Source organism: Parasteatoda tepidariorum, chromosome 2 (assembly GCF_982258835.1).
Source record: "Parasteatoda tepidariorum strain Cologne lab strain chromosome 2, Ptep-v5.0, whole genome shotgun sequence".
Classification (NCBI taxonomy): domain Eukaryota; kingdom Metazoa; phylum Arthropoda; class Arachnida; order Araneae; family Theridiidae; genus Parasteatoda; species Parasteatoda tepidariorum.
The window spans coordinates 87,035,515-87,062,696 of record NC_141756.1 but is presented as its reverse complement, the minus strand read 5'-3'; the positions used below and the strand labels follow the sequence as shown (position 1 = coordinate 87,062,696).

The 27,182-nt window shown below is 28.4% G+C and overlaps 2 protein-coding genes across 3 annotated transcripts in view; one reads left to right on the top strand and one right to left on the bottom strand.

The window, feature by feature from the left end:
- Positions 1-369, top strand: part of LOC107439882 (F-box only protein 9) — a 16,378-nt gene extending 16,009 nt beyond the window's left edge. For both annotated transcript variants that reach the window (XR_015431437.1, XM_016052620.5), the window contains one exon: positions 166-369. Coding sequence is in view for 1 of the 2 variants with exons in the window: in XM_016052620.5 (XP_015908106.2) it covers positions 166-277 (112 nt within the window). In the remaining variant the exon portion in view is untranslated. The remainder of the gene's footprint in view (positions 1-165) is intronic.
- IntS4 (integrator complex subunit 4) lies at positions 358-27,173 on the bottom strand. Its single transcript, XM_016052613.4, has 19 exons — positions 26,823-27,173; positions 25,520-25,666; positions 24,265-24,534; positions 23,230-23,397; positions 23,010-23,149; positions 17,331-17,448; positions 16,214-16,285; positions 15,961-16,135; positions 11,420-11,625; positions 8,500-8,642; positions 8,043-8,158; positions 6,259-6,392; positions 5,527-5,672; positions 4,668-4,761; positions 4,364-4,444; positions 3,777-3,961; positions 2,106-2,424; positions 1,437-1,557; positions 358-603 (listed from the first exon to the last, which is right to left on the bottom strand). Exons 1-19 carry the CDS (start codon positions 26,874-26,876, stop codon positions 434-436), a joined length of 2,859 nt encoding a protein of 952 aa, XP_015908099.1. The 5' UTR covers positions 26,877-27,173; the 3' UTR covers positions 358-433.
- Positions 27,174-27,182: the final 9 nt, after the last annotated feature.

Here is a 27,182-nt window from a genome sequence, read left to right as displayed (position 1 = left end):
AGCTTTATGCCAACGTATATATAAGCGCATTTTATGTATATTTTGCTGTAAATTTGTCAATAAATGCAGCTTAAAATAAGGCATTACCAGATATAGAATGTTCTTTTTAATATATCATCTATGTCTTTAAGAGAATTTACTCACTAAATTACATATTTTTTTCAGGAATGGTGAAGAAACAGTTTCTAACTTTGATATTGTGCCATCTAACTTTCCACCTTTTTGGTTTTCTCGAGTAAAAAGCTTCACAACTGAATCAGAAAATCTTTTAATATAGCTCTAAAGCAATGTGATGTTGTAGATACAAAAAATTATATTAAATATTTTTATTGCTTCCTTGTAAATAAAATTGAGAAATTTATATGATAACTAAAAGAATGTTTTATTTTCACATAAAAATATTTACATATAAAGAATATGATGGGAGTTTTTTTTATATTCCTTTCTTTGCTGGCTTGGGAGAAATATTAACTTTCACTGGTTTACACAATTCGATAGTGCTGTCTTCAGCTTTTAACAGCCCAGTACTTCTTTGACTATTTCTGGCACAAACTTCTGTATCACTAAAGTCTAGTACAAGACTCATCTCCACATGACAAGCTTCTACAAATACATAATTTTTAGAAGTTATAAGTACTATTCTAAATAAGTGTATGAAAATAATGCTGCTAATAAAGAGGGAAAGATATAAATATTTAAAACTTTTATTATTCAGATTGAATAAAAATAAACAATTGTAGTGTTATTGAGATTTAAAAAAATACTAAGTTAAAATTAGTTTATACAAAACTATTATTTGAGCATAAGCTGCTGACAGTTATAAATAAAATTTGTTTTTTTTTTCTGATCGCTTACGTGATAGATTAAATAAATTTCAATTGTGGTAAACATATCAAAAACAACTGATCAAGGCACTTTTTTTTTTCAGCTTTCCTCTTGTTTGATCCTGTAGATCCTTAATTCTAATATTGGAAAAAAATAAAAATTAATGAATATATTAAGTATGAATCAAAATATCATATAAATGTTGATATTCTGAAAGCATATATGGTACCTGCCAAGGTAAATTAAAAACTGAATAAATAATAACATTTAATATTGATATCTTAAAACCAATTCAAGATCAAATCATTCAAGGTCATTTTTGAAACCAATGGCCTAATAGCAATAAAAGAAAAGCATTTTTGCAACCGCCAGTTGTTAGCCTAGGGCTTTATGAAGGCTATGACTCCACGAATAATAAACCAGTGGTATGATAGTGACATTGTACACTTGTAATCTTTACTTCCCAGGGTAGCTAGTACCCACATATCTGAATTTAGGTAAGTTTCAGTTGCTCCTGATAATATTACTAAGAATAGTTATATCCTACTTAGTTTATGTCATAAAAATAGATTTAGAAACAAAATTGAATAAATTATTAAAATTTTGCTTACCAGACCAAATACTGTGTGAAAGGAGGACTGATGTATATAACCTGTATTGCAATTCTCCCTGTTGTCGGAAGTCTGCTAATCGAGGTAGAATTAATTGAACTTGTTGGTCAGGATATTTGACCTAGAAATGAAAATATATGAATAAAATATTACATTTAAAAGTTAAGAAAATCATTGATTAAAAAAATATACATTTGAATCTAAAAAATTTTATCAATAAAGAAGTATAAAGTTGTTTTCTCAGAAAAAAAATTTTTTTTCATTTATCTTTTAAAGAAAAATTAAGAGTTAATATAGAAATAAATGACAATTTACATGGGATCGAATAACATAAATTACGAGGGAAGTACGTCTGATCCCTTTAAATTATTACATAAGTGTCCCAAACTGAGATTTTCCTACCTGTAAACTAGACTGAAAGCATTATGAACAAACATGGTCAGGTCACCTATTTTACAAAATCCTAATTAACTCTTATTTTTATAGTATCATCAGTTCTGAAAAAATAAAATGGAGTAATGTTTCAACTTTACTAAACTCCTTATTATTTTATTTTCATGGCAATCAAATTGTATTATATTGCCTGCAGAATAGTAATTTTTCCTTTTCTTGTCATAAGCAATTAATAACTTTCACTAATTGTAATATCATAAAATTGTATATATTTACCTTTACTTTAACATTTTTCACATTCTCTACATTTTCAACTTCTGCATCCATTGTAATTCCAAGAACGAGTCCAGCGGTAAACTTGTGCACATTTTCAGAATCGGCAGCTGGTTCATGTATCACAGCGCTGGCTTGTTTTACCCTTGCAAGACCTTCAGGGCTGTCAACATTCAGTCGCAATGAGGGACATGGACAGGATTGCAATAATGGCTGCAGAACTCTGGCAACTGTTCCAGGTTTTGGGTCTTCCAGAGAATCCAAATCTCTAAATAGTGCAGATGTAAAACTGTCTGGGCTCAAACCCTGTTCCTCCTGAAATCTTAATTTGGAAAAACATCATTAGAAAAATTGAGGGGGAAGATTACTTCCGTTGAATAGAAATTTTTTTTAAAAAAAAAGTTATATGAATTGCCCCAAAAATCATAGAAAGCTTTTACCTGACTGATAAATCCATTTTATTTATCATCTGCTGCATGATATTATTAAAAAAGTTTCAAGTATAAGATATGTATCAAACTAAAATTTTCAAATATATATATGGCGGTGCATAGCCAAATCTTTCAACAAAAAATGAGCAGCTTTTAAGTACTTTTTAAACACTATATAAGTTAACAAAATGCAAAATAATTTTCTTTACATGATCATAATGAAATAACTAGTTTCTGACAAAGAACTCATTTTCTTGATTATATTAGCCATTATAAAAAGATCAAGAGATTTTTCGGTTTGATATCAGAGGATGGAAGATGAAGAGTTGCACACGAAAGTGAAATAATCTCAACGAACTCGCAAGTATTTCATCAAACATGTAAAATGATTACCGTTCTCATACGCTATGGACCGACGATAAGCTGAAATAGATTGTAGTTGAATGAATTGTGAAAACGTTGAACAGAATAATGTGAAAAGCATGCTTTTGCATATTACGTGGAGAAAATCGATATGGTAAAGAAAAAAATATTTTTGAAAAGGGAAAATTAAGCACTTTTTAAATGAATAAAAAGATATAAACAAGAACAAAGATTAAAAAGGATGGAAAATAGATAAAGAAGAGATATGACTAAGAATGTCTGGAAGTAACAGATTCCAATATCTGCCTCAAGCTGATTTTTATTTTCACCATGTCTTTCCAAAACATAAATGTAAAGGACTTTCATGTTCCTTTTTATTAAATCTTTCACAGCTACTTATATTTTTATCAATAGAATCTGCATTTCTTTATTATTTCTTTTAACAAATTATAAACAATATTAACATGAATTACTTAAAAGGACGAAATATTGCATATTATACATTAAAAATTAGATTCTGCAAGTATAGTCGGTATTTGGCAGATTATGATAATTCAGAATCATGTTTTCAACAAAGTTTCCTTAACGAATTAATTACATAAACAAATAGATGCCAATGAAGTATTTCAGTAATAATAAGGGCAAATAATCATTTTAAAACAAACTATTTTCCAAATACGAAATAAGCAACTATTTCCACTTATTTCTGGGCAATTCAAAGGAACAGTTTTTACACTTTTAAAGCAATTAAGGTACATTAATTGAAAATTTATTCAAGAATATTTCGTTTTTATGTAGCATTAGTAGTTATACATAAATGAAAATGTGAACTTAGTTGAAGTTAACCTAAGAATCATTTTCTTTGTTTTGAAATAATTACCTTTGCAAAGAATCAACTTGTTCCAAAAAGGCTTCACAAGGTCCTAGAGCTGATGTATTACTGCCTCTTATCAAGACCATCAATTGTAAGGATAAAGCCCGAAGTCTTAACTGTCGTAAGCAAATGATTTCTTCACTATTCAATCCCAAGAACTGATGACTGAGACAAAATGAAAGTTGAAGTAGCTGAAAAAGAAGAAAAAATTAAAAACAAGGATTTTATTGCTTTTAATTCAATTTAAAAAAATCTATGAAGAGAAAAAAAAATAGCTTAAAAAACATTTTTCCTCGCATTGCTGTAGACTAAAACATACTAAGAAATAAAATGTTGTGCATTTTATATTAAGAAAAAAAAACATTCTAAGTTAACTGAAAAATATCTTTAATAATACCCTTTACAAAAAATTTAAACTGTAATATTTAAAACAGTAAAAAAATAAAAAATTTAATTTAACTAATAAAATGCAAAAGTTTAAAATAAAGAACCCAAATACAGAAAATTATATAGGTAACATATACATAAGTTTTAATAATTATGCTTGAAAAATTTAAATTATTTTAAAATTAAAAAATATTGAATATATTCACCTTTTCAAGTGATGATTTGAGAGTACTGCTTTGCAAAGGTGACAACAATGATGGATTCAACCAGTTTTTGTTTGAAATAATCTGAAATATTTATTTGGAGAGAAAAGAATTTTGATTAAAAGGGTTTTTTTAAACATTATCAAATAAAATATTCTAAAAAATAATAAACGCTCATTAGTAATAAAAAGATTTAACATTTTTCGAAAACAAAAAATGAGCCAAGTCATTTAAAGTGTAATAAAAAACAATTCATAATACTAAGAAAGTGCTATAAGTACAAAAGGAAATTATAAACTAAACTTACTTTAGCTAAAAGAAGTTGACATTGTATGTATAAAGCAGCGCAATTAGCAGCAGCAGATAACTTAGGTTCAATAGCAGACAACTGCTTCAAATCCCTAAAATATTAATTACAAACTTTAAATTTTTCGGCATTAAGATATGATAAAACTAACAATCACAGCATAATCATGTTAAACTATCATTCAAAGAATTAGTACAACAATTAGGTAAAGAAAAAAACAATGCAAAATAATTTTAAAAAATGAATAGCAACTAATTTTTGATTAAAATAGTAATTTTTTTCCAAAAGCACATCTAAAAGATTTCAAACCAAAATATTTATTGCATAAATTATTATTGTATGACAGTAGAAAAAAAAACCGAAACACACTAAGTTCGAATATGAAACAGTCTTAATTTAGAATAAAAATAAGTAAAAATTAAAATTTTCAGATTAAAATTTATTTATTCAAATATGAAGTTAAAAATAATTTTTAAGAAGAAATTCTAGTTATGTAATAAATTCAGTAATATTTATTGAAATACAAACAACTTTCAATTAAAAACAAATTTTAATTGAAAATTCTGGTAATAATTGATTTTGGGTATTTTAACAGCAACATTTATAAAATAATTTTCAAAATAATACAGGAAAAGAAATAAAATTCAAATAAGTCAGTTTTACAACATTAATGAAATTTCAGTTTTTTTTTTTCTTCCCCCTATAGCATTTTAGATAAAAATTGAACACAACTTCAAAAACATAAATTAGTAAACAAAATTAGTAACATAAAAATAGGCATATTTAGAAAATAAATTATCATTTAATGACTCAAAACTTTCATCATAATACAAAATTTTTACTAAAAGAATATAATTACTGTATAGAAGTTTCTAATATATTTTGTCTTGCTTTTGGATTACGGTGTTCAGCAGCCGCCACTCTTTCAAGAACTTGATTTAAGAACTTGCGTGAATGTTCATCAGATGATTCAATATCGATAGAACTCACTGATACATTAGAAAGCTAGAAAAATAATTGATAAGATGAACAAAAAAATACAAAGCTTAAAACTTTATTATCTCTTCATTTAAATACTTAGTAAAAATTGAATGTGAATCAATAGAAAGATTAAATAATTACTGATTATGAAGGAAATAATGCTGAATAGATTGTAAATCAAAATGTAAAAAATAGCAATGAAGTATAATGTCAATTTAAGTATTCTATTAATATCAATAAATAATACTTACATAAATAAAAAGACTAATATTCAAACAAACAATGCAACATTTAAACAATAATTCAGTAGGTAGATAAAATGAGTACCAAACATGCTTGGGAACTAAACACTTTGGGTAACGTGTTCCATTGACCATCCAATCGGAACATCTGCTCCTGCATCCCAGAACCCAAAATTCAGAAAACAGGGATGGGCACAGCAGACTCTGGCCCTCAATGGGCTGTTGCGCAACTGAGTTTTTTTTTTAATTAGCTGTTGCATCATATGTAATACTAACTTATGTAATTGAATCATTTTAATATTATTTTATAAAAATTGATACGCTAATAGTAAAATAAATTATGAATGAACTCTAAACTTTTACAATACCTTTAGATGAGGAACCAAGTGTGGCAAAGTGTCTTTTAAATAAGAATAATGTTTCTGAGTATATTCATCAAACAAAGAAAGCATGACATGACACTTTGAAGCAGCATTAAAAACAAGAATCAGATTGCATATATCTTCATAAATCAAGGGTAGCAAACCATAATTTCATTTCAAGTTCAAACATTTACATTTAAAGTAATAAGTTTATATTAATGATTAGTAAAATGAATAATAGCAGCGAACAAATTTTAAAGCTAATATAACTAATATTGCAGTTAAAAAAAATTATTTTGGTCAATGCATTGTCATTAATATAAAACATGTCATATTATATTTAATTTTAAAAATATTTATTAAAATAAAGCATTTTAATAATTTTTTAAAAAATACATATATTATAGAGCTAAAATTTAATATTTTAACTTTTATGTAGTTTAGTTAGCTAAGAATGAAAAGTGTCCAGATCACAGTCAGTTATCAGTCTATGGTGTCAAGGTGATAAAGGTTCGACAACTTTGAAACCAAGATAGTATTGTCCAAATACTTCTAGACCCATCAATTTGAAGTTGGAGTTGCTATTGGGGATAGATCCCCAGGGGCAGCTCCTTTGCAGGGTGATAATGATCAAGTAGCCACAAAAACCAATTAAATTAAGTATTACTTAATTCTATTTATACATTATGAGTTACCATCTCAACTGTGTTCTTTAAATGCCTATGTTCTTTAATTATAAGGTCTTACTTACTTATACAAGCAAGATCTTTTGTCATATTTTACAAAATCTTTACATAATTATACAAGATATTTCAATCTTAATTAAAATTGTCTTATCTATTTTTATCTGTACACAAATAAAAACTATGACATATAGTTACCATTTTTATAGAGTTAAATATAGATATTTATGATATATTTCATAACAAAAAATACATAATAAATCATATAAGTGTTCATGATAAAAATAATATTACTCTAAATTATAGTATCTAAATTATAGTACATATTAGTCAAAAGATATATTAAAATCTGCTCACAGTTTTAAAGTTAATGCTTACTATTAAATTAGATATAATAAAATGTTTTATGTAATTAATTATAACTGCTATAGTTTGAAATTTTGTTGATGATTTTGGCTTTAATAAAACAATGTGATTCATAATAATGACATCAGAATTTTTACACCCAATTTGTAACACTGTAACATTAAAGGCGTAAGAAAATAAAAATTAGCTTGCTGTAAACTCTTCAACATAAAAATTTTAAGAGTCAATTAAATTTTACCAAATGTTTCAATTGTTCTTTCAGCCATCTAATTCTTTGAATCAACACAATTTATTTAATTTCCTAGGATTATCTTGTGAGAAAAAAATATATATTTGCAATAGATAAAGCAAACCTTATAAAAATTAACTAATGCATGAACTATTCTGAAGCAATTACAATTTTAAACTTCTTTTGTTATTATTTAATTTCTAGTATTTTACTTTCCCTTTTTTTTTTTTTTTTTTAAACCGTCGTTGAACAGCCGACCCAATTTTTGGGTTTACGACTTCTAATGTTCAACTCCGTAGCCTGTAATTTTGAACCCAATCCAGAAGACAAGGGAACTCCTGAATCTGAGGATATTTCACGTCAGCACTGTGTCACGTCAGCACGGTGCAAGCCTGCGGATTCGTATCGACCAGTCATTGGTGGTATTCGAAACCGATTCACCTCATTGGAAGGCGAACGCTATATCCCCTTAGCCATCACGGCTCAATTTTTAGTATTTGTAAAAAGGATACATGCAGGGTCTTCAATATTTTGTTCAGTCATGTCAATGAAAGGATGAATGCTTAATAGCTCAGGAACTAAAGGCAATGTTAAGTAAGGGTGTCTCTCTCCAAGTTGCTGTAAGCACCTGAAGTCATTTTAAAGTTTACAGTATAAAATATACATAGAAATCATTACAGACATATACAAGAGCTTATATTTAACCTTTACATCCATACATATAAACAATAATTATTTGAATGCATCTTTTAAATTAACACTTTATGTTTAATGGACATCACACACTTAAATAAATAATAAAAATAACATAATAATTCATACTTTTAATAACAAACAAATATTTTCCTACTTTACTGTGTAAGAATATAATTTTTTTATTAGTAGGGAAATACATTTACTGTGATTTTATCAAACAAGTAAAAGACATAATATAAAAAATAAGCAAATTAAGAGTTATGAGAAATATACCTCCAAATAGATCTTTTATCCTGAGGGTATCGCATCAAATTTTTCAATAAACTATCTACACAAAACTTCAAGCACTCTTTTGTTGTTAAACGACAAGAAGCAAGCATAGTATGTAAAGCTTCTCTTAAATCCATTGAGAAATCCTGGAGAAGAAAGCAACAAAATAAATATTTATAGAATTTGATTACTAATATACAAATGTGCAAAAAGAAACAAACACATAAGGAAGAGGGGAAAAAAACATTGGAGAAAAAAAAGGTATTAAAAACAATATGACATTCAAAATTAAATCCAGACAAGGTTAGAAAAAGAAAGGTAAATTATTTTAAATGAAAACTTGAAAATTATATTAAGGGCACCAAACCATCTTAACATAAGTAATACATAATCTGAAATAATTCTGTTTGTGTAAAAGTATTCCCCAACTAGCCCGTTGAAGGAAGTTTAGAGGCTAAGTTCCAACTTATTTGAAACCAACAGCATGATGATGGTATTGTACACTGATTGGCGGTACTTCTCTGAATAACTGCTACTCATCGATCTGAAGTTGAGTAGTCTTCTAGCCACCATAGGGAATAGAACCTTGTTCCTACATAATAACAACTCAGTGCCTTAAGTACTGAGCCATTGTGGCTTGTTTGTATCCTTTACAAATTACATATGCAACGTATTTAAGGCTAACTATCCCTAGAGCACCACTTTGAGAAATCATCCTGAGATCACATTCCTTTTTTTCTCTCTCTATTGAGATGCAATTGTCCCTTAATAGTTATTATCTGGGCGTGATTTTAAAGACTAGAAAGTAGCAAATTGCTTGTTCAAAAAACAAATTACTAGTAGCTTCTGACGGTTGAGATTTTCAATCATTTTTCAGTCTTTTATTCACATGATTCAAATTTCGATATTTTTAATACAATGTTGTTGCGATACGTGAATTCCAAATTTGAGTAACTAACAACTGTTTGACTATCAACAATTTTGTTGTAAATCTACCTCATTTTTTGGAAGTTGTTTACGGATTTTCAATATTTTTAAAGATTATTTTAATACAATACTTCAACACCCGAATTTCAAATTCAACCAATCACTTTTCAAATGCTATATTGACTATTCCATTGTTAATCCCACGTCATTTTTCACTATTTTTTCAGAAATTTTTGTGGTTTTTGCGGTTTTTTTCACATGGTTTTTCAAATTACGATATTTTTAAATTTCTAATATGAAGGTAGTACGACACATAAATTTCCAATTTGACTAATAACTTTTTGACGCGCCCAATTTACAACTAATCCGTAGTTAATTAATGTCCTTTTCTAATTTTTGCTTTTTCAGTAGTTATTACTGTCAGTTGTATTACTTACAACCTGGCAATTTCTCATTAATCTCTAATATTTTAAATACAAAATTAATAATATTGATGTAATGGTAATCGCACTTTTAAGTAATTAAATTTTCATACAAGGCAACATACATTAATATTTACCATTTAGTAATTGTTTCACTGCAATGAGGGACAGGGCAATTATTATGTTGAATTCTCTACATCACAAAATTTATTGCAATATTTGCTTTAGAAAATGTTAGTAAGAACCCTGATTTTACCAGTAGTATGTTTTATCACTAGCAAACTTTGCTGCTGATTTTAAAAAATTCTCTGGTTATTATAAAACCTGTCCAATGTTGATTCTTCACTGTTATTAACAATGAATATAAGATGCAACAACATATGTATAATTGTGGCGCAAATATAATGTATGGAAACACTACAAAAAAATTAATTGATGGCAATGTTATTTTTAATATTAAACTATTAATTATATTGTGAATACTTTCATATCATACACATAACATATAAATATTTAAATTTATGCACTATAAGTGATAATATGAAACATAATATTTAACATAAGCAAAACTTGTAGAAAAACAAATTTTTGACCAAAATTTATAGTATAAATTTAGTCAGTAAAAAATTAAGAGTATATATAATTAAATTAAAACTTCGGAAGAAGAATGTGCCAAATAAATTTAAGAAATAAATTTTATTTGATTCTGTTACAGGTGAAAAAATACTTAATATTTTCATGGAATTTACTTAGCTTACAACCTTCAATTTTTTTACAATAATATGCAAGATAATAATATATGCTACAATAATATCCCTGAATAAGCATGCACCACAAAATAATAGCATATTTATGCTAATGTAACTTATATTTAGATTATTATCAGTGATAATTTATAGTTTTTCAACTGCTTTCATGTTGTATTACAGTTTTTAAAAAAATTCAAACAAATTATGAAAACTGAATAACAAGCTAATAAAATTATCTTAATATTGTTAGGGATAGTAAGTCATTCTGAAACAACAAACAGATATAAGTGCAAAACTAAAATTAATTGGCATCATAATTTTTAAAAGATGTTAATCTAACAAAGATTTAAAATTAGATAATAAAAAAAAAAACAATCACTGGCTTTATTCCTGAAAAAAAAGTCATTTTCTTTAAGACATTTAATTTTTAAGTCGCACAAATTAGTGGCTTACTTGATGTCATGAGTACTTGATAAAAGTGAAAATTATAAACTCTGATTAGCATTGTTCTTTATAAAAATTTACCAAAATTGTAGAGATGCAAAAATAAACTTAAATAAAACTTAATCAAACCTACTTAAACTTAAATAAATAAAATTTAATAATTCTAATTTATAAATGAATCTTGAATGTAAACTAATTATGCTCAATTTTACACAATATGTCTTATCATTTATACAGTACTAATAGATATATAATTTTAAAAATTATTTTAGTACTTTCATAGAAATAAAAACAGGTAAGTTTTCGTAATAAAAGTAAAAGAAATAGCTGCCAATGTAAAGAAACCTAAAGAAAAAAGATCAATGAACTACTTTTACGCACCTCTAACACCACTAAAATTGTTTTCAGCTGGTCCTCCCTCAACATAATATGGAGACTTATTTTTTGAAGACAGTGAATAGCTTTAAGGCATACTTCTTCAGTTTCATCATTGAACATGTCGACAAGAAAATCCAGGGAAATTGAAGCGAATGATGGAAAATAAGTAGCCAGCTTACAGAATGAATCCAAAGTCGCAGTTCGGACCTCTAGATTTTAATGAAATAATATACACTGGTTATCATAAATTAAGGAAAAATCACAAAAATAGCGATAACTCTTTCAAAAGTAAGCCAAACCGTGCAAAATTTGCATATGTTGTCCACTAAGAGTAGCTGAGTAAAATTGCAATATGCAAATTAGTGGCGCTGCACTCGGCTTACGTCATCTGCCTGGAGCATAAAAGTCCAAGTTTGAGAGAAAGCACACAAATTTTACTGTGATTGCGACATTGAAAATCTGAGATAGCCAATTCGTAATAATGACCATATATGGCAGTACTTTTACTTTCGTTACTTGTACCGCCGGTACAAGTAAAAAGTACGTACTTTTACTTGTACTTCGTTACTTTTTAAATTTGGTACTTTTACTTGTACTTTCGTTACTTTTTTTGGGAAAAAGTACAAGTATTTGTAACGGAAATGTTGAATGAAATCGTTACTTTTTTCTAAAACTCGGCAAGCTTTCTAAAAGAAAAAAGAAAATTTAAAAAAAAAATGCTGTCAAAATGCAATTATTTTGCAAAATGAAAAAAATATTAATTCGGAAGTTATTTTCATTCATTTTCGAGTTTTATGCATTTGTTTAATACATTTTAAATAAAAAGATGTTGGATTTTGTTATTACATTTTTCAATTTTCTTTTTGGACTCACTAATAATGCATTTTTGTCATAATACATTTTTTACTAAATGCATTTTTACCTAGTACATTTTTTACTAAAATTATGTTTATGCCCGACGTTGTCAAACAACGCCCAGTCAAATCTCTAAGAACTTCGGAACTATTTGTGCTACTGAAAATTATTATAATTACTATTTTAACTCTTGAAAACTCGAAGGTATTAATTTAGCCGCAGATACTGAAATTCGTTTACAAATTTCAATTATTCCGTTTGGCAGAAATGTTCGTAAAATGATTTTCTCGCATGACTTCAGCATTATCCATTGTTACAAATAAAACTGTAGACTGTTCTGTTTTAACTTATACTGATGCACATTCAATTATTTTTTATTAGCTCAAAGATCACAAAGCTATCTGAAACCCCGTGTTTACTTTGTTTATGTTTGTGCTTTTAAAACGCGTTTCTATAGAGTAAAACAATTTTAAATCAATGGTAATTTAAATAAATAAAGATAATAAATTAAAAATTAAAATCAATAGATAAAATTTCTTTTTCGTGCAAATCCATAAAAAGTTTCATATTAAAATTATACTTGATTTTAAAATGTTATTATACGATTATATCATAAAATTATATTATAATATTCCTCCGAATTTAAAAATAAATTAATGTCCATAACTTTCAAACTTAAAAATAATTAAATAAATAAAACCAATTTTGCAAAACCATTGAAGAACATAAGAATATTATTCAATAAAATTTTAGGTTACTTTGAATTTTCGATTTCCTAGAAATGTACTTTTAAATCGTTACTTTATTTGTTTAGTACTTGTACTTTTACTTGTACTTTTTACTCGTTACTTTTTAAAATAAGAACTTTTTACTTTTTACTCGTTACTTTTTTTAAAAATACTTGTACTTTTACTCGTTACTTTTTAAAAGTAACGTTGCCATATATGATAATGACCTCTAGGCATCATTTGCCTGAAGAACTACGATGGAGAGCCATCGGGAGACTAGAGGCAGGGCAGAGTCAATCAGAAGTGGCCAGATGGCTAAATGTGAGTCCATCTGTGGTTCATAGACTTTGGAGGCAATTTCAAACCACAGATTCGGCATCTAGGAGGTTCAGTCAAGGACGGCCAACTGTTACGACCAGTGCCGATGACCGATATTTGACATTAAGTGCACGCAGGAATAGAACCGCTACTCCGACACATCTTAGATCCTCTCTTGCTGCAGCCACCGGAAGGTTGGTGTCAACGTCAACTGTGCGCAGAAGGCTCCACGAAGGTGGTCTGTATGCGAGACGACCAGCCATTTGCGTGCCGCTCACATCACGCCATAGGAGAGACCGTTTGCAGTGGGCCCGACAACATGTCCACTGGACGTCAGATCAATGGAGGCCTGTTCTCTTTACGGATGAGTCCAGGTTTAGTCTAGAAAGTGACAGTAGACGTTATTTGATATGGAGAGAACCTGGGACCCGTTATCATCCATCAAACATCCGTGAAAGAGATGCATACGGAAGAGGCAGTGTCTGTGTTTGGGGAGGCATATCCTTAGGAGGGCGCACATACCTCCATGTCTTTCCAAGGGGAACCGTGAATGCTCAGGTTTATCGAGACAACATCCTTGATGCTTATGTGCGCCCATATGCCGGGGCAATTGGTGATTGCTTCCTGTTACAGGACGATAATGCAAGACCACACAGAGCTCGCATTGTTGATGATTATCTTCAACAGGAAACAATTACTCGCATGGAGTGGCCAGCTCGATCCCCGGACTTGAATCCTATCGAGCACGTTTGGGATGCTCTAGGGAGGCGTGTATCTGCCATCAATCCGCCCCCTCAGACCCTTGCCACGCTTGCAACTGCTTTACAAGAGCAATGGCTCTCACTTCCTATTGAACTGATAGACCGCATAATTGAAAGCATCACACATCGCTGTTTGTGCTGTATTGCTTCTAGAGGCAATCATATTCCATATTAAAGGTACTTTTTCTATTGCAAACCGATACTTCCAATTTGTTTATTTTATACATGTGCTAATTTCTATACTACTATTAATGTCTGATAATTTCTTTTTATGTTGTTTAATACCTTACTATGTGTTGTATATTGTGGGTAAGTTTCATAAAATTCCATGTGTAATTTCTTGAGTTATCGCGATTTTTGTGAATTTTCCTTAATTTATGATAACCAGTGTACTTGAGTTATTCCAAATTTATCGCTAATCTAGATTCAGAATTAATAAAAAAACATAATAATATTCATAGAAAAATCAGCAAAATTCTCTGAGCATCAAACTCCCAATACATTTGAATGAAAATTTCTCATTTTATTAGTAGGTAATGTCCCTGCAAATAAGCAAAATAATTAAAATAAACAGTAATAAGTTCAATAAATATGCTTACAAATTAAATACAAAAAATTGTGGAAAAAGGAATAATTATTGTACATGGAAACATTTAGAGGAAACAAGGACACAGATTGCAGTTCACAACAGCACAAACTAAATCAATTTTGACATAATTTTTTAAATAATAAGAGTTAATGAATTAAAATTTAACTTAATAATAATCACAAAATTATAAAATTCTACATCCAGGATAAAGATATATTTTCATCAGGTATTTGGAACTTTAATACTTGAAAATTACTAGTTCATTTATGCTACTACTAGTTCAAGAATGCATAAAACACTGTAAGGCTTAAACTATAAATTATAACAATTCTTCGTAAAAATGTACCCTATGTCTTAATATTATCCTTAAAGTTTTACAAAAATCAGTAAGTTGACATATAAATTGGTAATAAAGTTGGGCATTCATTGATCATGAAATATCAAACATTATAGACAGTGACATCAATATTAATAATTTTGTGCCAATTAAACAAAATATAATTAAAACTATTACCTTATTATTATTTTTATTAATCAAAATCTATACTACAATGTAATTTAATATGTTATATACGATTAATAGGAACTTTTCTCTCATATTTTCGTTACATTCAAACATGTTTTTAAAAACAGTACTTCAAATAACGCTGAGAAAAAATAAGAAAAGGTAAGATGCAGCATAATCTTAACTTTAATTCAAGATTTGGATTCAAGAGTATTTTAAAAAATAAAACAAGATGAAAACCTTTAAAACATGCCATAAAGCTTCAAAGTTAAAGAAACCAGAACATCATCTGCGTCGGATTCGATAAAATTAGCAGTGTTGTCATACGGATCCTGCTCTGCAATAGATTCTGCTTTATCCTCATCAGAGTGGTCCAAAAAACAAACCATTAATTTCTGAACTCGAGACTTTAAAAATTATCATTCATCAATATACATGAGATATATATAAAAAAATGTATTGAACTTTTAAAGCGATAATTTTAAATTAAAACATATTTAAAAATCCTTATTTCACATAATCCTCTACTCTTTCAATTCTACAAATCTCTACAATTATCACAGCATATAGACATATAAAAATTATGTTAAGGTAGGAGTTTCAACAAATTATACCCAATTAATCACACTGACCAAACTTTATTGACAATTATAAATAATACGATTAATGTGCATAAGTGATCACATTTACCAAAATAAATTTTTCCTGTTAATAATCACCAATTATTATTACTACTTACAGCCAGAATTATTATTACCAAAACATATAAACTAATTAGTGTAATATACCTTGCAATTCATCTTCAAAGCCATGAACAAATGCTCCACAAGCTCCTGAACTCATAAGACTAACATTATCATCTTCAATATCTTCTTTTGAAACTTCAGTATACATTTTCTTACCAGATGACCACTCAGTATTTTCATTGTTTTCTTTATTTCCTTCAAAACCAGGTTTCTTTTTCTAAAAGGATTTTGAAATACATTTAGTACTTATATTTTAAACTAGAAAAATTCAGTTAATATATTTATGTTTACATACTCTTAATGTGGATAGAAGTTTCTTATCCAGAGTTTGGTTAAGAAACTCTAAGCTGACTTCTCTAAATCCACCCTGCAAAATAATTTCTTATTTTTAATTGAATACCACACAAAATAAAATAACTGTAGTAGCATAGCAAATAAAAAGACAAGCAACATGTTCACAATAAATTAGAAAAAAATACTTAATATTTAACCACTTTTAATCCATCTTCATTGTCTATCATTACATTTTATTTAACCAAAAGAAAAAAGGCTACAGTTTAAAAAAAAAAGTAATTTCATATCCTGTAAAATATTTTGAAAGATAAATTATTTAACTCAGGCCTAAAAAAGCTTATTTCTTACATCAAAATAATTGCATATTAACAAGAACTAATTTAGAACAAGAATAATTTTTTTTTAAATATTACATTTAAAAAAAAAAAAATTTGTTCAGTAAAGAGTTAATTCACGTGTGATCAATATCAAACTCTGAAATCTGAAAATTTAAACCAATATAAAACATAAAGAAAGTAACTTTTTTCTAAAAGAACTAATAAGCACTAATTATAAAATTGAGAGCAGTTTCATAACTGCTATAATTTTGCCAATGCCAATAAAATAGTGGACAGATAAATATATTGAAAAGCTAAATAACAGATAAAAAATTGTTTAAGGAAACACTTATTTTAATTTCCATTCAAAATTATAATAAAGAAGTTCCATGACAAACAACACAAGTCAACCGTAGTGATACCTCAAGGAAGCTTGACCATATTTAAAGAAGCTTTTTTAGATCATCCCAATAAAATCTTAAAGTTTAAAAAAACCAGAAGGATCAAGAGCTAGTAGAAGACCATTAATTAAATGGTCAAATGACATTAAATTTTACTCTTAAGTTATAAAATTAAAAATTGGATGCTGCAGGCAAAAGATGCTGGAAACAACATACGGCAGAGGCAACCAAGATCGCAAGGACCTGTTGTGCTTGCGAAGATATATAGCTTTCTACTTTCTTAAATTCAATTTTAAAAGAAAATTGTCAAATAAAATTAAAAAGTCTTTCTGCTAAATACATAAAGTTTTTCATGACTGAAATTACTAAAAATAAATTAAAATTGGTCAAAATTACGCACCAATAAAGATGCAGCAAGTACACGAACATTCGTAGAAGGATCAGTAATCATAGTACAGATTTTGGCAAAGGCATCATCAGCTAAACGTATTTGTTCTTCGGGACTCACAGATACTAACCTAGAAAAAAATATATATTTTATATTTGAAAATCAATAATACATACATTTAAAAAATATATATACAGTCGAACTCGTTTATAACGAGCACAAAGGGACCGTAACATGTACTCGTTAAATCCGAGTGCTCGTAATAAACGGGTCCTTAAGGCAGGCGTGCAAATAAAAGTTGGGGGGGCTTGGGAGGTAAAATGATTAAGTTTACTTAAAATTTAATTAATACTTACTTACCTTAATTACATTAATTAATACTTACTTACCTTAATTACATTAATTAATACTTACTTACCTTAATTACATTAATTAATACTTACTTACCTTAATTACATTAATTAATACTTACTTACCTTAATTACATTAATTAATTTAATTAAACACTTTTCTGAATTTAATGACAACTAACCCAGGGTTCCCACTCAATGATGAGATTGAAATTCAAGGACTTTCCAGGACTTTTCAAGGACCTCAACAAACTTTTCAAGGACCTTAATCTAAGACCAATTTTAAAAATTATTCTCTTCTATTTTACTAGAAGCAACAATGCTTGTTGTAGCAATAATTAATTTCAAATATAATACCTAAATGCTTTGCCTATATAGAGAGAAGAAAGTATATGTATTATGGACTAAAATTTATATTTTTTTAAAAACAACCCTACTGGTTTTACATATTAATTCACAAAATCATTTTCAGCACAATCTATAACTAATGGTAATGAGGTGTTAATGGTGAAATCCTTTAATCCTGTGTATTTCCATGTGAAGGCTGCATGAAAGACAGAGCTAAATCTTAGGTATTCCATATTTCATAACCCCCTCCTCTCCTCTATTAAACATCATTTCTGAAATTATTCATCCATAATTTACACAACCTTCTCTAAATGTTATGCAGCAATAATTTTTTCTGAAAATAAAAATTAGAAGGAACATATCCCATTTTCACCATGTTTAAAAGCATTATTCGTTATGTGTAGTTCACAACTGCCAATGAATATGACCTGGTGGGAATATTTCTCTTTTAATTCACACTGAAGCTTCTAATAGAATTTCCAATTGACATAGGGTCCATCCATGGATAATTTAAGTATTTTAGAGAGCTTTTAACCATCATCCATGCATTTGTAAAAAGAGGACAAAATATTTTCTGCAGTTCCATGACCCATAAATTGGGAGGTAAGATACTTAGTGCAAACTTTATTATCAATTCCTTACCATAATGTTCATCTGCTTAGACTGTAGAGACTGATTTAACGTCTCATCAAAGAGTACAGTGTAGCAATCAACATTCTTCAGCTCATTTATAAGAATCCCTTTGAAGTATAGTGCCAATCCAAAGGAGCCCAAATAGGCTCACTTTGTGGCACTACAAAAAAATTGTCTCGCTATACAGCTATCAGCAAACATTTTGGAGAACAATTTACTAATCCCTTCACAGGAGTTACATGAATAATTACTAGTGATGCACTTCAGACTCCAGAGAATTTCTCCTTTTGACCAGATAAGAAGACAATGTTACCTCGGCCACTAAAGTTTCTGTTTCACTTGGGGCACACGATATTGAAGGAGTATTTACACCAGATGAATTAGATGTTGATGTCTTTGGAAAAAGAGAACTCAGGGCATGAGACTGCTTTTTTGTTTTACCTTTCTTTCATGTGTGATTTCAGAGCAGATTCTTCCATTTTTGCGATATTGATCTCCTTCATGCATAATCGGCACTTGGCTCTGAACTTCTTTTCGGGCATTGATAAAATCCATTCCTTATAAGTTTGATTATCCATCCATTGGGGATTAAAATAGCACTTTCCAGGCATAACTAGTCTAAACTACATAACACAAATACGAAGCCGTGCCTTTGCGAATACGCTTTACAATAAAGTTTTGAAATGACGCAAACGTAAGGACAAGTGCGGATGGTAAAACGGCAAATTTATTGAAAACTACAAGGTACATATTGTTACGAAATTCGAGAGTATTCCAGTTTCGATAAGAAAAAAGAAGATCTAAGCATATGCGACAGAAGATGAAGTGGAGTCTCGCCCCGGACGCATTGATTGTCTGCTGTGCTCCGCGCGCTTGGCAGACACCAAGACGCTAGGCCCAGTTAGAAACGGTGTCGTAGGGGTGCACAACCTTTTTGAGTGAAGGGCCACTTGCACAGCAGGTTGGCTAACGAAGGGCCGCACATGTATTTAGACATGTTAATGACAAATGTAGTAATGTTTATTTAAACATTCGCGCTCTATTTTTTTTATCAATAAACTTAGTAATATATTTGTAAAAAATTAAAGGTATTCCATTATTAGAAATCATTCAAAAGTAAAAAAACCTTAACTTTCTTTTTACCAAAAAAAAAATTAATAATTAAGTAATATAAATTCAAATTAAATATTTTAGTTGAAGAAAATTTATAGGTTTAAAACAAAAGCCTAAAATAAAACCAAAACTGTGATAGTTCACAATAAAATTCAATGGTTATTTTGTAATGTAATTTATTATTTCATTTTATTAATTATTAGATTTTTTTTATCGTAAACATTTTCCTTTTTTTCAATCGAAAAAGATCACTTAAGCAACAAAAAATTGAAATCTTAACTACAAACGGTGAGCAGTTTAAAAATTCACGTTTTCCTCCATTTTATGAATTTCTCAAGTTGAATAACATTGCATTTAAATTAGGGGTGTAACGAATATTTGGACCTTCTGTGAAAAATTCAGTTGGTTGAATGATCTGTCAAATATTCGGCAGACGAATATTTGGCCCTTCTGTGAAAAATTCAGTTGGTTGAATGATCTGTCAAATATTCGGCAGAATATTTTTTAGAAAATATTCTATATATATATATAAATTTATTTTTTATTTTTTTTATTTTTGAATTTTTATAGATATTACTTTTTTTAAAAATATATATATTTATATATAATCAGAAGTCAATTTTGTCATTTTTTCGATACTTTGAGAATTGAGAAGGTTACTAATATTACTAATAAAATTTATTTTACAGCAATTTTTTTTCTTTTAAAATTATGGCAATGAGAAAAATTTAAATTGAGATTTTCAGCATAAGATTTTAATTTAAAAAATTAAGAACGTTTTTTCTAACTTTTTATTTTCTCTAAATAAAAAAAACTTTTTTTAGACATTTTTATTATAACGCTGTAATTTTTAATAGCATTTCTGTTGACTTAATTCTCTTTTCTTGGCTTTTTCTGGTAATTGGAAAACTGAGATGTTAAGCTTTAAAATTTTCTTCCAAAAATTAATATTGATTTTTATGTTCTCTTGTTTCACTTTGCGACATTTTCTAAAACCTTCTTGATTGGCCTTATTTTTTAGAGTTAATTTAAGAATATGTTTTTCCAGGAAATATTATTCTGAGCATTGAAATGTTAGTTTCAGTGTTGCTATGCTGCTAAAAGATTTTGCTATTTGGCCCCAAGTGTACTGTCCTCAATCGATTTTTTTTTCTCTTTTTTTGCCGAATATTCATTTTTTGACCAAATCGCAATTCATTCCCACATTCGACCAAATCATATTAGTTGTGGAAAAAATAACCAGGCTTTACGATAAAACTGTACCGAAATACCGTATCAAAAAGTGATTATTTAATTGTGCGATTAACAATCACGTATCTTAGTAACATCATAGTTAAATAAAGGGATCATCAAAGTCATGTGGAAAAGTATAGAAATAATAGGTGGGAAATTACTTATATTTATGCTGAATTGAGCACGAATAAAGCTTGTCAAATTCACGACTTAAAATTTGCATGTCGTAATAGAATAATTGAAATTTTTTATGATACGTGGGAACGCATAGCAATAACTGCCGAAAAATATTGTTGAAAAAAAGAATTTCAAATTTAAAAAAAAAATCACTTAGATTTAAGATGAAATCGTCACAAATAAAGTGCACCAAAAAGTGATTATTGAAATGGGCGTTCTAAAACTCGCGTCGTAATAAAAATTCGAGATTTTCGAAATCACGTAGAAAAGTGGAAATAACTGTTTAAAAAAATCATTTATATTTACCATAAAATCGGCTTAAAGAAAGCGCGTTAAACGTACATTTACTAAAGAATCTGCTAAAATTGATTGTGTCAAAACGTGATGACTTAAAAGTGCGATTAAAAATTCCCATTTTTAAAATTTTTTTATTGTGTTTAGAAGCTCTCGCGGGCCGCACTTCAATAGTCGAAGGGCCGCATTTGGCCCGCAGGTTGTGCACCCCTATGGTGGCGTTAAAAACCACGTGAGAGAGCTTGGGAACAAAACAGAAAGAACGAGAAAGATCCGCGGGTGTTTTATAAAAAGGGCCGCCGGCAGTATTGGAAAAATTCAAGGACCTATCAAGTTTTTCAAGGACCTAAGACGTTTTTCAAGCACTTTCAAGGACCTAAATTTAGCAAAAAAAAATTCAAGGACTTTCAAGGACTCTCAAGGACCGTGGGAACCCTGTAACCCCTTCCCCCCAACGAACTAAGAATATCCAAATTGTTCAGCAAATTTTTCAGCTTGCACTTTTAGAATTGGTCCACTCACAGGTAAATCAGCACTACGTTGCACCTTCATCCATTTCAATAACACTGCGTCCAAATCCTTTTTCGAACACTTCTTCAGTCGTTTACAGTCTGTTTTATTTTGGTCGTATGCATTCATTAGGTTGCCTTTGTTTTTTAGCAGTGTGGAAACAGTAGATGAAAACAATCCATACCTTTTGCAGATTTCGACTTTTTTAACACCGTCATCCAACTTCCGTAAATTTTTTACTTTTTCGTCAACCGATAAAGCTTTAAATTAGACCAATAAGGGCAATTAAGTTTCAGTTCGCGGTTTGTTTTTTTTAAATTTCTCACGCATTTCTTATCATTTTGAAAAAAAGATGAGACAGTAAGACTAGAAAAATGAGAAAAAAGATTGCAAGACAGAAAAATTTCGCTCGCTAAAACCGGATTTTGCTCGTTAAAAGCGACTTCTGTTCCATAGACTTAACATTGATCCAACCAAATATTCTCGTTTCCCTCGGTAAATCCGAGTTCTCGTTAAATCCGAGCTCGTTATAAACGAGTTCGACTGTATTACATTTTAAAAAACAATTTTTTGAAAAAAATTAAGAGACAACATGAAATTTATTAAGTTATAAATATTTTTTATCCCTAGGAAAAATTGAATAAATGTTTTTTAAGTGCACTAAGAAATTTTTAAAAATAAATTTAGGTCCATTAAAACTTAATGTAATGTATAACAATATCAAAAGACTTTGGAATCATATTTGTTGTATAAAAACTATAACTATAAACTCAACACATTGCTGTAAGATGATTTAGTACTTAAAGATTATTTTGATTCATAATTAATTTAAAAACAAAAGTTTAAAACTAGAAATTAAGAATTAAAAAATAAAAATTATTTTCTTTTGAGTAAAATTTTTAATTACAACCTAGATAAAAATAACAAATGAAGTAAAATAAAATAATGAACACTGCAGGCATACAAAGCAGAATTACTGCCAACAATGTTAATTAATTAGAAACAAATGTCAATTAATTATAAACAAACTTACTTTTCAGAATGCAAATGACTAATGACATCAATTAATTTGAGAGCTGCCATTCTGACACACTCATAATCATCAGTGAGGGCTTCACAAACAACCTCATACAAACTAGAATCTAATTTTAAGCCTCGATCATGAAGTTGTAACTGAAATATAATCAATAGTTTTTAAGTATAAGACTTTCAGTTTAAAAAGAATAAGAAAGCATATTCATTATGATACATACTAAAGCATTTAAAGCTTCTGTTCGAACCCTTGGTTCATGATCATGGCTGTACTCGGCAAGCAGTTGAAGCGTATTTTGGAAAGATTCCGATTTATCGTCTAGGGCAATAAAATCTCCAATGACAGCTAAAGCCGCACATTTCACTTCATGACTTCGATTGTTAAGGTACTATGAATAAACGTAAGTTAAGCTATTTAAACACTTAACAATATAAAACCATAATTTGTAAGGGAAATGTACAAACTTATCACAATATGTAATTAATATAATAATTATAAATTAAAAAAAAAAGCATGAAAACATAACTAGGTAATAAATTTTCACTATTAATAATTCATATGAAACTTACAGATTGAGAAATTATATGGAGTTAAATACATAGCCTTTTTTTCTTTCAAAAGTCTACAACCAAGTAAATTTTTTTCATAAATAAATAATAAAAAACATAGGTATTTTGTCCTTTTTGAATAATCAATAACTTTTGAGTATAATCTAACCTAGTTAAAAAAAACTTTTGACAAATTATGTTTGAAAGAATTGACTAAAATTCACCTAATCTATTAAAAAATATTATAAAAAACTAACTTTAATTTTTATTTTTTTAATTTGTATGAATGTTACTCTGGTTCAACAATAAAACATATTTTCAAAAGCAGACATTGAACTAAGCTCAACAGAACAATCTCTTACCACTATTAATGATATTATAATTTTGAAAAACTATAATTTTGAAAATCATGACTTAGTATTAGAATAACATAAAAGATACAATCTGTAGAAAAAGTCTTTTATTAAAGGCAGATGTGATCAATATTAATAATACTTTTAAGACTTTGATACTGAAAAAAAAAGAAACTTTTCTTCTCTGAATTATCAGAAAAAAATTTAACTAATTTCGAACAGCCAATTATAATTTTTTCTGAACTACGCAAAAATATCTATTGAATTCTTAACAATTTTCTCAGTTAAATTTTGTACACCATTTCAAATAGACATTAAAATACACAATATAGAATTTGAAAAGAATAATAATACCTTTGAAGCTAGTTGAAATATTTGCAAATGAAGTTTATCATCTTTTTCCAGTTTTTTTATTCGTAAGAATGTTGAAAGCAAAACTGCTAAAACTTTATGAGATGACTCTCCCTTCATTAAAGGTTGTAAATCATCGAACAATGTATATGCTTCAATTAGGTTTGCTTGTACCATTTGTGAAAGAATGTTTACTAATTTCACACGTACGGCAGGTTCAGGTTCTTTTAAGTAATGATCTAGCAAAGTGTTGTACAAAGGAATGGCATCTACCTATACCAAAACAGAGAACAATATAACATTAAGAAAACAATGTAAACATGCATAACTACACAAATCATATTTCTCAAAACAATCAATAATTTTTTTTCCAATTCAGCAAGGCGAGAGTGAACACAAACAAGAACTGATAACAAGTAAAGCACAAACAAATAAAACTGAACAATAAAAGAAAGGAAACTGTCAAGGAGTTAAACTAAAGTTTCCTAGCTTCTAAATAGCAGGAGCAAATAGATTCTTGCTTCAGAGATAGGGGAAGGAATCTAAACTTATAAACAGGTTGCTGCAGTAAAGAAAGCATGCAGGTTGTTGCTGATTTAAAGTCTGTAAAAGGTGAGTAAAGATGCAAAATTAAAAAGTCATCATTGAGAAAAATCAATCAATCATAGTTAGATTAATTTACACCACATTTTCAAAAAATTTAAATTTCATTTAAGTTTATATTTTTAGTTTGCTTTTATGCCCGACAACTGATTGACAATTTTTCAACCTGCTAAATAGCAAAAGTTCAATCAACACTATAAAAAAAGTTAAATGCCCCGTAGTACCAAAACATTAAATTTCTACATGAATCAACCAAGTCAATGGGCTATCCATTTAAATATTACATACCCTCACAAAATGTTAAAATTCATGGATCAATTTTTGTGTTAAATAAGAAGGAATGTTTAAATGTGAATAAGCAAAAATAGTAGACTGACTTTTTGTAACTATGTAAAGAATCTGAAAATCTTCACCTGGAAGAAAAGTTTTTACAGGTATTATAATAAATAAAAGAAAATCTCTAATTTTAAATGAAAATTGCTTAAAAAATATTTCCTTTTTTTGGAAGTTTTTAAAGATAATCTATAAAATTGATTTATCAATTTTTATCTTTATTTAATTTTGCAAATATATTTGGGGTTTAAGATAGGTGCTTTCAGTTTGAAATATACCATTTTCAATAAAGCAACAAACACAAAATTTAATAAATTCCAACCTCTCCTTTAATGGCTTCTTCAACTTGCAAGAGAACAATCATAGCAGCACTAGAAGTAGTTCCCTTCAGCAGGTCTAGATCAAGTTCAGGTTGGTAAGAAGTTTTCTTCATCAAACGTAAGTGCTTAGCTGGTTTTTTAGGAGCTTCCTATAGAGCATATTTTTATATTAACTATTACATATCATGTATAGATAAATTGTATTATTATCATAGCATTTTAAAAATTATTAGCACTACTTAATAGGAATTAATTTATTATATTGTTATGCAATGCATGTGAAAAGATAAAGAAACATTTTCATTGAAAATATCAATAAGTTGTGCATGATTTTTTTTTCTTTACATATCATGATTTATATAATTAAAATTATCATGATTCAAATCATGAAAACCTCACTTATAAATTTTTCAGAAAAATTTCCATGTAGTGATCTACGACAAAATAATCACCAAGTCTCAGTAACTTTCAGGCAGTGCCCCACTAGAAACTAAAATAAAAAACATGACAGAAAGGGAACATCTAGAAAAGTATAACTAGCAACCACCCCAAGGCAAACCATTACATATTTTTTTTTTTAAATTGCAACTTAAAATACATTTGGCATCTTGGCAATTAAAATTGGTGTGAAACATCACAATGCGGAAATATTCCTTTATTGCCAGATATTAATAGAAACATTTAAAAATTTTAGGTATGATTGCTCGAATGTAGCTACTACTACAACTTGTACACTTTCAGATTCTCCCGTTCTGTGAATAACAGGAACTGAATTTAGAGCCAAGAAAAAGAACAGTATGGAACACAAAATATCTTTCAATATATTTTATTAAATCTCAATTTATAGTGTTTCACTAAAAATTTAATAATAAACATATTCATTAGTTAGTTAAAGAAAGATTTTACCCTTATAAATGAACAAACATTTAATTTGGCAATGTGTTTTGGAATGACCTGTTGTACATAAAATTAAAAAATGGATACTCTATAAAAAAAATTATAAATTAATTTGTAAAATTCACCAATAAATAATTCTGCAATTAAGAAATGAAAGTAAGATTTAAATTTCTGTTTTCACTTTATAAAATCATAACATCTCAATTAGCAAAATCATTGTTCAAGCTTTTGAATTGTTTATTTAGAAATGCTTTTTGCTTTATTTTTCAAGAATAGTTTCCTAATTTGAAGTCTTAATATATATGATTACAACTTCATAATTTGATTGAATGAACTGTTGGATTTATTTAGTGGTTAAGGAAATAATTTATAAAAACCTAGAATTAGATTTGTATATAATATAATTACCTGTAAAACCATGCTGAACTCAGCTAAAGCACGTTTCTTTAACACGGCAGTCATATTTTACAAATGATCAAAATTCTCTTGAAGTACTTTATTTTATTCTGCCGTTTTGCGCTTTGTTTACATTTTGTAAAGTAGAAACAATTATACAAAATCGGCTTGCTACTCGAGTGATACTATAAAATTCGATATCCGAAAATTCTACTTTATTCCGCTTCTTTCAAACGATTGGTGAAAGAAAACTTATCATAATTTCATCATAATTTAAAGTAGTAGAATTTTTAGCCATTTCTTTGACCAAAATAACACAAGAAATGAAATCACTGAATTTTAATCAACTTTATTTTTCACTGTAACTGTTCA

Coding starts and splice junctions, on each gene's coding strand:
- IntS4 (XM_016052613.4), bottom strand. CDS start 26,876: ATGACTGCCGTGTTAAAGAAACGTGCTTTAGCTGAGTTCAGCATGGTT. Junction 16,136..16,213: donor AACTTCTATCCACATTAAGA/GTATGTAAACAT, acceptor AAATCCTTTTAG/AAAAAGAAACCTGGTTTTGA. Junction 11,626..15,960: donor CTTTGAAGATGAATTGCAAG/GTATATTACACT, acceptor ATTAAAATCTAG/AGGTCCGAACTGCGACTTTG.